The sequence below is a fragment of the Filicampus tigris genome, chromosome 6 (assembly GCF_054856515.1).
Source record: "Filicampus tigris isolate MCC_2025a chromosome 6, RoL_Ftig_1.0, whole genome shotgun sequence".
NCBI lineage: Eukaryota > Metazoa > Chordata > Actinopteri > Syngnathiformes > Syngnathidae > Filicampus > Filicampus tigris.
Genome location: NC_141222.1, coordinates 27,497,857 through 27,513,404, shown reverse-complemented (window position 1 = coordinate 27,513,404; position 15,548 = coordinate 27,497,857). Strand labels below are relative to the sequence as shown.

At 40.8% G+C, this 15,548-nt stretch overlaps 1 protein-coding gene and 1 long non-coding RNA gene across 2 annotated transcripts; one reads left to right on the top strand and one right to left on the bottom strand.

Moving 5' to 3' along the window:
* The first annotated feature begins 2,127 nt into the window (after nucleotides 1-2,127).
* On the top strand, nucleotides 2,128-4,813 carry LOC147146565 (uncharacterized). The gene is made up of 3 exons (XR_015087168.1): nucleotides 2,128-2,948; nucleotides 3,035-3,100; nucleotides 3,311-4,813. It is a non-coding gene; the product is annotated as an uncharacterized LOC147146565 (long non-coding RNA).
* On the bottom strand, nucleotides 2,343-15,284 carry LOC147146564 (actin-related protein 2/3 complex subunit 1B-B-like). Its single transcript, XM_086033735.1, has 10 exons — nucleotides 15,105-15,284; nucleotides 11,554-11,671; nucleotides 9,354-9,458; nucleotides 7,867-8,089; nucleotides 6,399-6,506; nucleotides 4,933-5,175; nucleotides 4,370-4,445; nucleotides 3,350-3,549; nucleotides 2,815-2,905; nucleotides 2,343-2,717 (listed from the first exon to the last, which is right to left on the bottom strand). The coding sequence occupies exons 2-10, from the start codon at nucleotides 11,615-11,617 to the stop codon at nucleotides 2,679-2,681; spliced, it is 1,149 nt and encodes a 382-aa protein (XP_085889861.1). The 5' UTR covers nucleotides 11,618-11,671; nucleotides 15,105-15,284; the 3' UTR covers nucleotides 2,343-2,678.
* Between the last annotated feature and the right edge of the window lie 264 nt (nucleotides 15,285-15,548).

The following is a 15,548-nucleotide window of genomic DNA, read 5'->3' as shown; positions in this document are numbered from 1 at the left end:
GTGCTTCGTTTTCGTATCTGATGAGCCTTGCCCCCAAAATTCCACTTTTATCTGAAGAAGCCTTGGCGCCTGTCATTACGCAGTTTGGCAATTTTCAGCCTCGCTTTTGTGGGATGCTTTTTTTCAACAACGTTACCCTCTTTGGTCGTCTTCAATGAAGTCCACTTCGGCTCAAACGACAATGGGTGCGATTGGACACTGGACACCGATCAGAGTTCGGATTAGAATTATTGTATAAAATATTGATCCCGTTAGGACTTGCGTGTTTATGCATCACACTTTCGATCAGAAGAAGATTATTTTAAATATATGCGCCGAATATATCGGAAATAGACGTAGAAGAAGCCGCAGCGACTTCCTTGTCAACAAAACGTCCATTTCTACTTTAAACGTTGCCGTTATTTCCCGTATTTTTTTCCCGCTGGCGCTGTTACGTCGAGTTAACGCTTCCTGATGACCAGCTCAGTCTTGCGCCCACCAGAAACGTGTACACCAACGTCACAGACACGCGGGGTAAAGACGGTTTGTTCCAACATTTCAGCATATCTGTTTTCATGCGCGCCAATCAGATTATCAATCGACATAAACCACCCCTCTCGTTCGGAATCAAATCTTGATCGGAATGGCCTTGTTTGGGTCAGAATATTCCGAATGGGGTGTGTGCGTGAAGCATTTTTATTCGAATCAGGCTTTTAATCCGAATAAATGTGTCCATGTAAACACAGCCACTGTGGTATCTTGACCTTGGAGTTCATCTTTAATTCCTTTGAAGGATATCCTGGGCTCTTTTGTTAGCATTTGTAACGTCCGTTTTTTTTTCAGTTTGCCATATCTTGAACATGCTTGCCTGTCATTTTCTGTCTAATCTCCCGAGACACCTCTCCCCTTCACTGCCATAGTCAATGTTTAGTGTGGTACACACCATGTCACCAAACAGCACAGTGACTATTCTTTAATAGGCTGACTGACAGATTGCAAATTGGAATTCACCCGTGCTAAGGACACACGAGGACACACCTCCTTTTTGATTGGTTAATTGTCATTCAATTTTGATTTATTCCCACTCTTACCAGTTATTTCTGTGACCACTGTGGCGTTATCTATCATTAACAGAGGGGTTGTGGATTGAGTTGGGGTGGTCATCTGTGGCCAAGACCAATCGGCAGCATTAAAAACTCGTCACGACCTGGCCAACGAAAACCAAACACATCGCCGCAACATTAGGGCTCCTTCGGTTTTCTGCCGCTAGATGGCAGCAATAGACCGATTTTTGTGCTAAAATGATGGCACTCAGCCGCAAATTCCTTCAGTATAACTGGACATTTAACCCAAGAACATTAACGTCGGGTGATTTTCAACCTCATATTTTTTATGTGATATTTGTATTGGGAAATTAAATAAGACAACTTCGAATTTGGCATACAGTGTCGTACTTTTACATAAATTGATTAAAACTGTATTTCATACGGCATATTATATTTTATCCGGGTTCAATGTACCCGACGTAATTGACGGTGTTACACATTTTAACGTTCGTATCCTAGGGTTAAAAACACCGCTTCTAGTTTCCACTACCAAGTATGGCCGAACACCGCCCACCACCTCCTTAAAAAAAGGTTAATTAAAACGTAATTATTCATTTTGTTTTTTTATTTAGTCATCTCATTAAACAGTTGGCTAATAATTTGCAAACAAACAATTTAGCAAAATGAAAATGTTACAGTAATTACAAAATTCACAATTTTTAATTTTTATTGATTCATTAATTTCTTGTGGATAATATAGACTAGGATACATTTTTTACATCAACCTTTACATACATTTTAATCCGGTTCATTCATTTAGTTAATTCGTTGTAACTAAAATACGTTAGTAACATAATTTGTACACAGATATTTTTTAATTGGTTAATCAATTTAATGTAAATAAAACAGAATAATTTCTCACAAATTTAACATTTTAAAAATATTTGATCTGATTTGTAATCATTTGTGAGGAATAAACTAAAATGAATAATTTTATAGAATGAACTTTTAAAAATTCATTTTATTAAACAAAATTATTTACACTAATGATCAAATGAAACATTTTTTAAATTACATATTTACTTTAAGTGGTTGCATTACCGCCTAATGCCCGAGGGCAGCTGGGATAGGCTCCGGCACGCCCGTGACCCTTGTGTGGATAAGCGTTTTGGATAAAGGATGGGTTAATCGTATATAATACAATAAAACATGAGAATTAGATATGTGATGGTGCCTAATAGGAGTAAAAAAAATCTACAAAATCCAATTCTGATAAGGTAGAACGGAATCAAAAGAGAACAGAGACCACAAAGAATGTAAAGCACTTTTTTTTAAATTTTTTTTTTATTAAATGCATATTATGACCAGCATAAGCTTATAAAGAGGACGACTTAGTCTCATAATGGACATGATTATCATCATGATTGTAATCTATAAAATACTGCTGTAAGCATTCAGCCAGGTCGTGCATCATCAGTACTGTTAGCAGACGTCCATGTTAGCGCGTCGAGCTAACACAGACGGCGCGCACGTGTCTGATTGTTTGACCTCAGCGTAGAAAAATAATACCTTTTTAAAATATAGCACAGAAGCGTCGTGTAATAAGGCAGCGCTCGTCTTCTTCATATTCTCCTTAAAAAAAAAAGAGTCACTTCACACAATCTTCAGGTTCTTCATAGACGACTCCAGAGTCTGAACACAAACAACAGAAAACAGACGGCATTTCTCATCCGGTAACGTGTGAGAGTGAGTGGGTCAGGGAGTGAGCGTGTGATATTTTGTGTGTCACCTTGACATCCCAGATGCACATGCCTCCATCCATGCCGGTGGTGCAGAATTTGGTGCACTGGTTACGTCCTCCTTGCAGCACTGAGATATGACTGAAATCGCAAAAGACGAAAATCAGAAGACCTGGCGAATGCGGTGGGAACACAGACAGCTCTCGGGACGGTTTCAAGCTCCCATAAAAATACACGTTTACAGGACTTGTGCTCTTTGACTGTATGCAGTTCCCCCAAGACTCTTCATGGACGGACCAAGAGGTGCACGTTTCTGCGGGAAGCGATGCAAATGTGGTAGGAACATAGACAGTTCTCTGAACGGTTGCAACCTCACTTTTGAACACAGTTAGCAATGTCCCACAAAAGTATAGTTTCAAGATTGCCACTATTGCCACCAGTCTCCTTGATAGAACGCAAAGTGGTAAATCTAAAATCCATTTTAGCAGACGGCTCAGTGAAGGACATTTTGGAATATTTCAACTTTTGTGCGTGATCAAATTTCAGGGTGGAGGAATGAAATCCTTCAATGGAGTCCGCACACACCTGATGCTGTTCTTGTGCAGCGTGCTCAGGTCCTTGTCTGTGCTCTGGGTCTCCGAAGCACGCCGGTCCAGGTTCTGGAAGCGCTCCCTGGCGCTGATCCCCTTCTGGGCCGCCTGCTTGGGGACGTCCAGTTTGCCTCCGAATACCAGGCCTGCTTTGGCCGTGTCCAGCACGAAGAGCATGGGGCAACAGTCGTGGCCCTGAAGGGGGCCGAGACACAAGATGCGCCTATGAGGGGTGTGTTACTATCTGACCCGTGCTTTAACTGCAGCGGTGGTATTAAGGACGGGAAACTGGTGCAAGTCACCACGGATGTTTGACGACACAACGTGACAACAGATTACACTGGGGAACAATTTGAAAAACAACAACAACAAAAATCTGTTGAGTCAGATTTTTATACTGATTAAAACTAAAATTGGAATGTTGACTCCAAAATTGCAGTCTCCTCATTTCCACTGATTAGCTGCAGTAAGAAGAGCTGATTCCGATTTGACTCATTCCATCTTTCGTGTTTTATATTCATACTTACACATTTATTTAATATCATTTAAGAAAACGGGGTACCCGTAGCTAAAAAAAAGAAAAAAAACAACAACTGAGAGTTTTGAAATTCCGCACCCAAAAATTTGTTAAAAACAGTTGTCAGACCTAACTCAACAAAAACGGTGTTCCCCAGTGATAGGCATATATTCTTTATTCTCAAGTTTGTTTTGATCATATTATGGAGAGCTTTTGTTTTGTTGTTTTAAGATTTAAAAATACATTCAAAATGTATTGGGAAAAAAAAACACAAAAAAAAAAAACACATGACAAACATTTTTCGGACATAGGAGGAAGACATGCTTGGTAATATTTGGCAGGTGCATTGTGACGCTTGCTGCTCTTGTGAAACAGCCAGTCCACAAACTTGAGGCTGGATGGTTTCAAGTCACTTTGAGCAAGGGAAACCCCTGGTGAGAGTGCTTGTGCGCGCGTGTGTGTGAGCGATGTCAACGCAACAGCTCGAGGAGTACTCACAGCGGCGACTAAGCTGCTCTCGGTGATGAAGGTAACGCACAGAAGAGGAAGCGTGTCGGACCTCAGACTGCTCACGCTGTGGAATTCGCCACAAAGGTCGCACGCGCACACACAAAAAAAAAAAAAAACTGTTAGACAAATACCAAAAAATGTTAAATGCATAAGCAGTGCAGATAATGAATGGATGGCTACTGTACAAGTAAAAACGTTTGTTGTTATCTTTCTTTTATGTACAATAAATAAACCCTTTAATTGAAAAAAGAATTACAAGTTTATTTGCCAGACATTTTCTCACAAAAATGGTCATAAAAATTTTAAACGTATTTGCAAAATTGTTTATTTTATGATTGTATCATTTACTGTGGAGTAAAACAATTCATTAAAACATGTTAAATATTTTTATAAAATGACCCATGTTATTTACAATAAATAAGTTAAGCAATTACTAAACAAAAACACATCAACCTGTACTGTCTGTAAAATGGATTTCATATTTTTCATTTTCTTATTTACAATAATGAAATCAAATCTTTCATGAGATTAAAAATAATCACAAATCTCACGTGCTGCTCTTGCTGCCCTCGGCGACCGACAAGGTGGAGTCGTGCGATGTCCACGCCAGGCGGTTGCCCGAGTTGGAGAAGCAGACGCTGTGCACCCAGCCGCCGCCGCCGCCCGCCGCTGCGCTCGGACCCTCGGCTGCGGACCCCCCGGACTCGAAGAGCATCTCTCCGAAGGGCATCTTGCTGCCCCAGGGCGTGGGGCTCGGCTTCTCCTCCACCTCCTTGATGTAGGCCGAGAACACCCTGCGCTCGAGCGCTCAATCCATTAGCAAGGGTTTCCATTCTTTTCTTGAAATGATTTTCCAGGTTTTTTCTTCAAGGTTTTCAAATAACGACTTAAGAACGCTCTTCTGAAATCCGATAACAGAACGATTTTGTAAAGTTCCCTTTGAAACTCTCTTTTCTAGTGCAGTCATTCGTTTTCAGAAACCCTTAATTTCATTGGAAAATGCATTTGCAATTTTCTTTCAAAACAGTCTTTCGAAAATGAATTAGAAAACGCTTTTGAAATTCCTCGTTTAAAAAGCGATCGACTAATCCACTTTCTAAACATAAGATCGCCATTAGCGCGATCGGAACGGTGGTCCACGGCCTTATAAAGTCACGACTGTACAGGCTACTGTGTGACAATGAACACTTGTAACTTTTGTTGTTAAAAGTTGTTTTGATATTTTTGGAATGATCACTTAGAAGCCTGGAGTAAGAACAACGATTGAGACCGTTGCATCTTTCCAAGTGCGGCCTAGTAAATTTTATTCAAATATCAACTTGCATTGAATCAGAGATTAAAAGGCTCACCATAGCGATAGTTGATATCATGAAAAGTCCTGCCATATCATTCGGACTGCAAATCATTTTCCAGGGCAACTCAAGCTTTTCCAGGACATTTGACTTTTTTCTTTTCTCATTTGCCATGTGTTATCAATGACTGCACATACTAGTGAGATCCAATTCAAAATGGCTGCCAGTACAAGATTCCTCTCAAATGGCTACCTTAAAGGGGAAGTCAACCGGAACATTTTTTTCAAGAATATGTTCCATGCAGGCCCACTAGCCTAAACACGGCATTCCGATTGATAGTGTGTTTGTGGAATATGAGTTACGCAGTAAAATCCACCCCTTTTCGTCCATCTCAGGGGGCGGCCATTTTGTCATTTGCTTTCAATTGAAAATGACATCACAGTTAGTAACAACCAATACTGACTCAGCTTCAGAAAACAGGTGAGCCGTGATTGTTGTCCACCTAATTATTGAGCCGTGGTCTTCCGTTCCAGTCCTGTAGGTGGCAGCACTACAAACAACTTGTTTTGCAGGACTCGGCACCACTTAGGCCAACAACAACTTGTCAGAGGCACGGTACGTGCTGTATTTCATCTACCGTCGTTATTTTCATGAAAAATGGAATTGTATGAAAGCTCGGTGGGCCATTCTTTGCTTCAGTGTACACGGAAGTGAGCGTTTGTTACCTGCACTTGAAGTCACAGGAGCCGGCCGCCAGCAGCACGTTGTTGGGGTGCCAGTCCAGACTGAGGATGGTGGAGCGGATGGGCTTCTTGATGTGCTTGCACACCCACCTGGAGGGGCCACGACATCATCAGCTGCTAGTCCATAGTTAAGATTCTAGTCCCACGTTAAGGTGCTAGTCCCAAGGCAAGGTTGCTGTCCCGAGTGAAGGTTTTAGTCCAGGGGGAAAGGTTCTAGTCCATAAAGAACATTCTAGTTCACAAAGCATGTTCTAGTCCCAAGAGTGGGGACTAGTCTCTAGAGAAGGTTTGACTCCCAAAACACGGTTCTACTCCCACTGGTCTCAAGTCAAAGTTCTAGTCCCGATAAAAGGTTTTAGCCTTGACTGAAGGTTCTCTAGGCAATGTCCTACGCTTGAGAGAGGAATGTAGTCCAGGGCAAAGATTGTCGTCCCGAGAGAAGGTATTCCTCGATTCCTGCTAAAGGACTACTAGGTCTGGCTGGGAGAGGAGGTTCTAGTCTAGGGAAAATGTTGTAATCCCAAGAGAAGCTTCTTGTCTTGACTATAATGTGTACAACTCAAATCAGTCAAACAGGCAAGGACATCGTATTTCTCACCACAGTTAATAAAAATAACCCCAGGTTTCTTTTCTCCACCTTTAATCTTTTAACCAGCTCTGATTTCAAAACGTCCCCACAGACAACATCGGGCGCTCTCTGTGAGGACTGCTCCCTTCAGACGGGCGTCCTACCGGCCGCCTTTAAAAAAAGGGCGGTGGTGAGGCACCTTCAGAAGAAGAGCAGTTTCGATAGACCCCAGCGTTTGCAAGAATTACAGGCCTGTATGCAACTTATCGTTTTTTGAAGTGGGAAATCAACCAAAACACATTTTTTTGAAGAATATGTTCCCAGCAGGCCCACTAGTTGAAACACGGCATTCTGATGGCTATTGCGTTTGTGGGATATGAGTTAAGCAGCAAAATCCACCCATTTTTAGCCATCTTAGTGGGCGGCCATTTTGTCACCTCTGTCGACTGAAAATGACATCCCAACAGCTCAGGTGAAGACCAATCATTAACTCGAATTAACTCTTATTCCACAAACGCAATATTTATCAGAATGCCGTGTTTCACCAAGTGGGTTTGCATAGAACATATTCTTTGAACAAAATATGTTTGGGTTGACTTCCGCTTTAAGTAAGCTGGTCTTTCGCCAGTTCCAATTATTTTTCAAATATAAAAGAATACTTGAGAGAAATATCAATCTGGTTTTAGGATGAACCACAGTACAGAGACAGCTCTTTTAAGGACTATAAATGATATCAGGTCCAATGCTGACTTGAAAAAAACGGATCTACTCAAAAACACAAAAAGAAAAATTGATAAACAGTTGACCCGTCAATATTGAAGGTCATTTCTCACGATCCCAAACTTCGAGTGAGTAGTGTCGAGTATGTCTGTGGCAGCCCACCAGTCATTCTCCTGCTCAAAGTAGCAGATGGAGATGAGTCGCGAGCCGCTTCCCACGGCGAACTTGTTCTCCCGCGGTGACCACTTGACGCAGCGCGCCGCCCGGTTGATGCGCAGGATGACCAGGGTGGGCTTCCAGGCGCCCTCCTTCAGGGTCCAAACGTACGCGTTGCGGTCGGCGCCGCACGTCACGATGCGGTTGCTGTCGGGCGCCCAGTCCACGCCTGCCGAGGGGGAGATGGAGAGGCAGCCGCCAAGATTGGCCACATGCCGCCCACCGAGCGTTAAAGCAACACTGTGTCATGTGTCAGTTTTTGTTGATTATGGCGGCGCCGTGTGGACAAAAGCGGTAGCGTTTTGACAAAAGTCAACCACATTTCCCATGCGCGCCAGTGCGTAGTGTTGTGAAATCCTGAGCGCTCGCTGGCCTGCAAGTTGGACTGAATGACATTTCCATTTCCAGTGGCTGTGTGAAAGAGGAATAGCGATGAGCTAATGAATCTCATTTTGTTTAAACAATACTTTTGTTTTTTTGTTTGTTTTGGGGCTTCTGCCACGACCCAAGTAATAGCGCGTAGGCGTTCGAATCGATTCCGTCCTTGTGGCGAAAGGAGAAAGTGACGTACGCCGTAATGCAATTCAGGACATTTGTATTTTTTTGGTGTGCAAGGGTTGCTCCCATCCTCCTCAAAGTTGCTTAGTGCCAGTAAAAGTGATCCAGACCCAAATAAAATTTAAAAATGTTAAAATAAACTATTTTACATATGCATTTCATAATTTTGCTGTCATTTTTAAACAACTGGTTAGTCTATTTATTGTAACTAAAATGAAAGGGGTAACAAACAACTTTTACGTATGGATTTCATTTAACATTTTTGACGTTATTTAATACTTGCTATTTTTTATTTTATTGTAAATTTAGAAAATAGGAACAGTCACAATTTTACATTCAACAAAAACATTTTTATTAAATAGTGTGGTACTGACTTATTGCAATACTGGAAAAAATGTAAATAAAGAAGTTAACATACTTTACATTGCAATTTTTTCCATTAAATTATTGAATTCAAAATTATCATTGCATTTAGTAAATGACATTAACAATGGGAGTAGAATTGTATTTCATTATTAAAATATGCACATCTATATTTCTTATTCAGTTGTGACTTTGAATAAATTGGCTAATTAATTCCATTAAACATTTTAAAAAGTAAAATGAACAAATTAAAATAAACAATGCTACATTTCTAACAATTGCAATGACTTAAGTAATTACTTTGAAATGAGAATTAATATTCTACACTTCAAATAAACACTATTTTGCATTTCTTTTCCAATGATCACTCTTAATAACTGGTTGGATGACTTATTGTCAAGTTTAAAAAAGTCACATGAACAATGTGACGTGTTCATATATCCAGTTGCTTCATATTTATTGACTGCGGGATATATAACAAGTGTCCACTGAGTGTGAGAAGAAGAACTCACCTGTCACCTGACCGTTGTGCTCCTTGAGCTCGTGGATCCTGGTCCACTTGGTCCCGTCCTTCTTGTAGATGTGGACCTCATGGTTGTTGGGGCAGATGGCCACTTCTGGGGAAGCCACACAAAGTGTGCCGAGACACCAAAATGTCACTTCAACGAACGTGAAAGGATCAACCCCTGGCTTCTTTTGTGCCACTCATTCCAAAAACGGGTTACAAGCTTCCTCTTATGTTGCCTGTCCCATTGACCGATTTTTCAAAGTTTAAAAACTAGTAGGATTTTTTTTTTTTTTTTTTTTTTTTTTTTTTTTTAAATGGGAAGTCAACCAAAACATATATTTTTAAAGAATGTTTTATGCAAGCCCACTAGTTGAAACAAGGCATTCTGATAAATATTGCGTTTGTGGAATAAGAATCCACTCGTTTTGAGCCATCTCTGGGGGCGTCCATTTTGTCACTTCTGTCGACTGAAAATAACATCACAGTTGCTCAGCTAACGACCAATCACGGCTGACCTGTTTTCTGAAGCTGAGCCGTGATTGGTTGTATCCTGAGCCCTAGTAGTTGTGATGTCATTTTCAGTCGCCGGAAATGACAAAATGCTTTTAAAAATTACAACAAAAAAAAAACCTTCTCCTGTCCCTACTTCGTTCTTTTTTTGGGGGGTGTAGCAAAGAAACAAGCACATTTTTGCCATAACTATTGTTTATTGTCAGTTTCAGTTAGATTTGTAAGTTAGTTTTGGTTAGTTATCTTTTGTTTTTAAAAACTCAAACTTTATTTCATTTACAAAAATGTATTTTTTATTTATTTTTTTTAATATTGTTCACCATCATAACCTCGACGAGAGAGCTACTGTTAGCATAATGCCGCAAACATCATTTGTGCGACTGACATTTCCTGCAGATGACTCGCCGGAAGTGCTTGTGCGAGCGCTCATCGGGCTAACCTGGCTGACTTCACCACAACTGTCTCACGTCCGCTTTGTACGCTGAAGCACAACAGCCATATAAGGCCTGTTGCTTACTAAAAGCAACGCACGGAAACCACTGCAAATGACTCAAAAGGGTGTCAAACCTATGCTCTGGTTTTCATCGCCTCTAACTCGTGTGAATGTAATCATTGCAAGATGTTTGGGGTAGAAATACATACGAAACCATCAAAACGAGAAAAAAAAATTAAAGTTCACAATTGATGATTTTTCACGCAGACATCTCCTTGGCTTTTATGTTAGGTTGTATTAAAGTTGCATTAATGTAGTATTTGAAACAGTATTGGCAGAGCTGGGCATTCCATCTATGTGACGGACCTGTCCGTCTATCAGTCACTGACGGACGCCTGTGTTGCTGAATTTTATATTTTATATAGACGGACTAAGCATAGTCAGAAGCCCCTTTATTTAATCCGTCATTCGTCCGTAGTCCGTTTTGAGTCTATTTTTCGCGGCGGGGTTTCGATGGCCGCGGCGAGGAACAAAAATGAGAGAGATGCTCCCGTTTCCCATTGGCCGAGGCCGAGGCTTGCAGCTTCAGGGTGTGTGAAAGTGAAAGTTTAGCCGGAATCGCAAACTGAAGGCGGTTTAAAATTAGGCACTATTTTCCGACCCGCCAACCCGGATGACGAATAACGGAGCTCTATTTGTAGTCAAATGCCCAGCTCTGAGTATTGGATTAAAGAAAATAAATATATGAGTACTAAATAAAAAATCATCACAATTGTGCATTTTTCACCTATAGACAGCGCTCTGGTTTTCATGCTGGTTACGTCTCCAATTAGCATAAATGCAGAAATAGACCCCTCCCAAAAAAATAAAATGAAAAGAAAAATTATTCGCCATCCATAAGTTCGCTTGGCTTCACAATTGTTCATTTTTCTGCGTTTTCACAATTGCTCATTTTGCACCAATTACAGCTCTCTGGTTTTACGTCGGTTACATCCCTAATGAGTATTAATGTAGACTTCCTAGGCATTCAGGCCATTTATTGTTTGAATAATTAATGTCGTATGGTTAAAAAAGTAACTAACACTCCCAAAAAAAATTCTGTGGCCAGGGCCTCAATCGCGGGACACAGGAAATGCTTTCGCCCACCTGAGAGCCAATCGCAGCAGTCCGGCTCTTGACACGACTTGTTTTCCGGTACACGCACGCATGCACACTTGCAGTGTGATAAACACAAATGTCAGAGGACAATAGGGAAACTCACGGGTTCCATCTTTGTTCCAGGCGTGGCAGCTTATTGGTTCCAACAGGAAGCTATGGAAGGCCATGGCCAATCACAGAACTGCACTTTATGTAAACCAGGAAATGGCAAGAGGAGGAATCTGGGAAACACACGCACACACACACACACACACACACACACATAGTTGGAAAAAAAGGCAACTTCAGTCTTCAGGATTCAGCTACCTCCTTAAAAATAAGAATAATAAGAATAAGAATGCCTTTATTGATCCCACAGTGGAAGCAGGACTTCATGCTGGTAACGTTCCACCCTTTTTCTGGAACCAAAATACTACTTTGCTCTTATAATAGTCAACATGTTTTTGTTCCAACATTATACTTTAAAAAAATGACTATATTTCATATTTACAAAAACAACTTTATTGTTCCATAATTAAGCTTGTTTCCCCCAAAATACTATTCTGTAATACTCCGATTTTCCATTAAACAATCAGAACTTCATTCTTATCATATTATGTTGTGTTTTCTTAATTAAAATGTAACATTTTTTAAATAATATTCCACATTTCTTCCTTCAGAAAAAGCACATTAAATCCACATTTTTCCTGCAAAAGAAAACCCACATTATTTAGGTAATATTCTGTACTCTTTTTTTCTTAAATAAAAGGTGACTTTATTCTTACAATCATCTGGCTCCTCCCCAATATATAAAAATGACTTGATATATTAAGAAATAAACTGGCTGCAGCCGGAATCTATGACAGGCCATGGCCAATCAGAGGACAGGACCAGGCGCAAATCAGGAAGTTGCGCGATGAGGAACCTGGTGTGCCAGCAAACGCGTAACAGTCACAACTAAATGAAAAACCGAAGTAGGAACGCTTAAAAGGGGAAGTTTCTCAAAACTGAAAAAAATATCCGCTTCAGGGGGAGGGGGGGGGCTTCTAATCTAAGCCAAGGAAGCTGCTAATGCGAAGCAGACTGGTTGAGGTATGACAAGAATGATGCAGTCCAAACAACAAACTGCTGCTACGCACAAACAGGAAATCGACTCAGTTGGCTTCATTCTCTTGACAAATGACAACTTTTTTTTCCCTTGAGAAAAGTACGACTTTATTCTAGCCTGTGTACTATCCCAAAATGTTTGGGCTGCGGGCACTTAAGAAGCCACCTGCTCCAGTGGGTGCCACTAACAGTTTGTTTTCACTGTGATGCATCAAATGCAGAGGTCACATTTTGTGTGTACGGAACAAAAAAAAAACCATCTTTCTTGTACTATTCCACATTTTTCTGTCTACAAAAAACTTTAGTCTTGTAATATATTACACTTTTTTCTGGAACAAATGTGATTTTATCCTTTCTTTATTCCTGGTTTGCTTTCCTCCCATAGACAGCTCTCTGGTCTTCATGTATTCACGGGTGAAACCCAAAGCCCAAAACAAGCACTATCTAATGTTTATCCAATCAATCTAAAAGGCAACACCTGCAACTAGCAACTAGCAAAGCCTACCAGTCACACGTCCCAATACTTTTGCTCCCTCGAAAAGTGGGTAGCTTCAAACAAAAGGCGCTCTGTCCCAGGCTGTTCAACACATCTTGATGTGAATGACATGAAATAAAAGCTGGAATCTGAACTTCTGTCTCATTTTCATCTTTTGATCTGAAACCCAAATGTCTTCGTTATATAACAAAAACAAAGGAACTGACCTTGCCGTTCCAACTGTTTTGGAGGGAACTGTAGATGTCCAAAGCAAAAAGCAAAAAGCTGAAAAGGCTCTTTGATATTCGCTCAGCGGCAGAGCATGTGGCTGCCCCTCCTTTGAGCAACATGCACAACCAATAAACAACTGAGGCCATTTGGCTTTTTGCGATTTCGATTTGCTTGAATGGCGTTCACACCTAGGCACACATCAAATTTAAACCTCACCACATTCACACCACTCTTCCACATCTGAGCCAACACACCAAGATACTTTTCTTTGTATTTCAAGTTTTCTCCTGACATGCTTTTTACAGGGTAAAACCAACAAAACTGTATCAAAACATACTGTTGCTGTTTTTTCTAATTTATGACTTCACTTTGTGGTTATACATAGAAACACATTATAACATCAAAATGACTGTATATTGAAAAAATGTGTGTTATTGATGGGAGTCAATGGCGGCCAAAATGGTTAAAGGGATGGGAATGTATAGGCGACGAAAATCGTTTGTTTCTTTCCTAATAGAAGATGTCAAGTGATTTTTAAGAACAGCTTGTTAAAAGCTATGTGGCAAAAACAGTTCAGCCTTTAAACGGAACCATGTGGGGACTATGGAAAAAATGAAACCGTGAAAAATGACCATTTTGAGTACCAAGGTGCCTCAAGGGTTAAATGTATAAGACCCTATCCCACTGAGGGGCGAACATTTCCAACTGTTGGCGAAGATAAAAAATGCGCCTTCGTGTCAGGGTTTCGTTCAAGGTCGCAAATGTTCGCCAAACGACATTCGCCTGTACTTTTCTTGTCGCATGGGGATTTTGAACATGTTCAAAATTTCCTTGGGACAAGAAAAATCACTAAAACTGTTGGAAAACGTTTTGCGAGCATTTACGTCATTGAACGAACCCAGATGAACTCTGACGTGAACGCAATATTCGCTGCCTTCGAAAATACTCGCAATTGTTTGCCGCTCAGTGAGATAGGGGCTTTAAAAAGTAAAATACAATGCTGGAGGGGCTTTACCGGGGCTACACAGATTTCTACCCCCGATGTAGCACCGTGCCTGGGGAAAGGGTTACAATGGTTTTGGATTTTTTCATTTCTGTTACGGTTTAGGTATAACTTATAACACGTTTGTTCGTACTGATTCATTGATTTGATTTTTTTTCCAAAAAAGATTAATATTAGTTTAAGTTAGGTTAATATATATATATATATATATATGACGTATTTGTTGAGTGCAAGATTAAAACAAAAAGGTAACTAAGTATTGTGTTAGAAACAACAATTCTCAACATTTTCGCTATAATTAGTTTGTTTAACAAACTACGATGTAGTTTCAGTTAGTTTTCGATTTTAAAAAGCATTTTCGTTTTTATTGAACGACATGCTTTTTTTATTATTCTAGTTTTTGTTATTTTGAAGTTTTTGTCAACTACGTGGTAGGATCGGGGGAAAACGCAAACAAGCGGGGATTTCCATGTTTATGCTGAACCCCCGCCCCCCGCAAAAAGAGTAAAATAAAAAAACGCCAAGCGTGATTATGCGGGAGTCCACTGTACAGCTGGAGCCAAAACTTTTTCTATATATAAAAAAAAAAAAACACCTAACATCCGTTTTATCCCTCAGTTAAAGAACATTAACGATGCAAAAGGTTCACAAACCAACAAAGTCCCGTTAACGCCAAACAGGAAGTGAGCTCTGCTGTGACTTGACGAAACAAGGCACAAAGTTAAGTTGTCACTTATTCCATTCGAACACCACAAAGTGCATATTTCCCACTTCCTCGCGTGTGTGTGTGTGTGTGTGTGTGTGTGTGTGCATGCGTGTGTCTAAACAGTCCCAGTCCAAGCTTTTTTTTGCTACTCACCCCGAGGGCAACAGTGGAGGTTTCAGTGGCTTTCAGATGGTGACGGGGGACTGCTCTGCTTCGCGGACTCTGGCCAGTCAACACGAACGCCAACGACGACACTGAAGCTGAAGCTGCGAGGCGAGAGAAAAAGAAAAGAAAAAAAAAGAGAGAGAGAGAGAGAGACTGAGAGAGAGAGAGAGAGAGAGAGAGAGAGAGAGAGAGAGAGAGAGAGAGAAAGAGAGAGGGAGGCAGGCAAGGGGCGGGGGAAAGGAACAGGAAGTTGAGAGCGAGGCTGGAAAACGAACTTTGTGGGCAGTGGGCACTAAACCCTTGGGAAGCAGAAATCCAAAGAAGAAAAGGGTGGGGGGAGGGTGGAAAAAACTGGGGTGGGATGGGAGAGGCTGCTGTCTACACATGAGATCATGTGCTGCTTTTTTGTGCACAAAATCAGCAGTGTCTGCT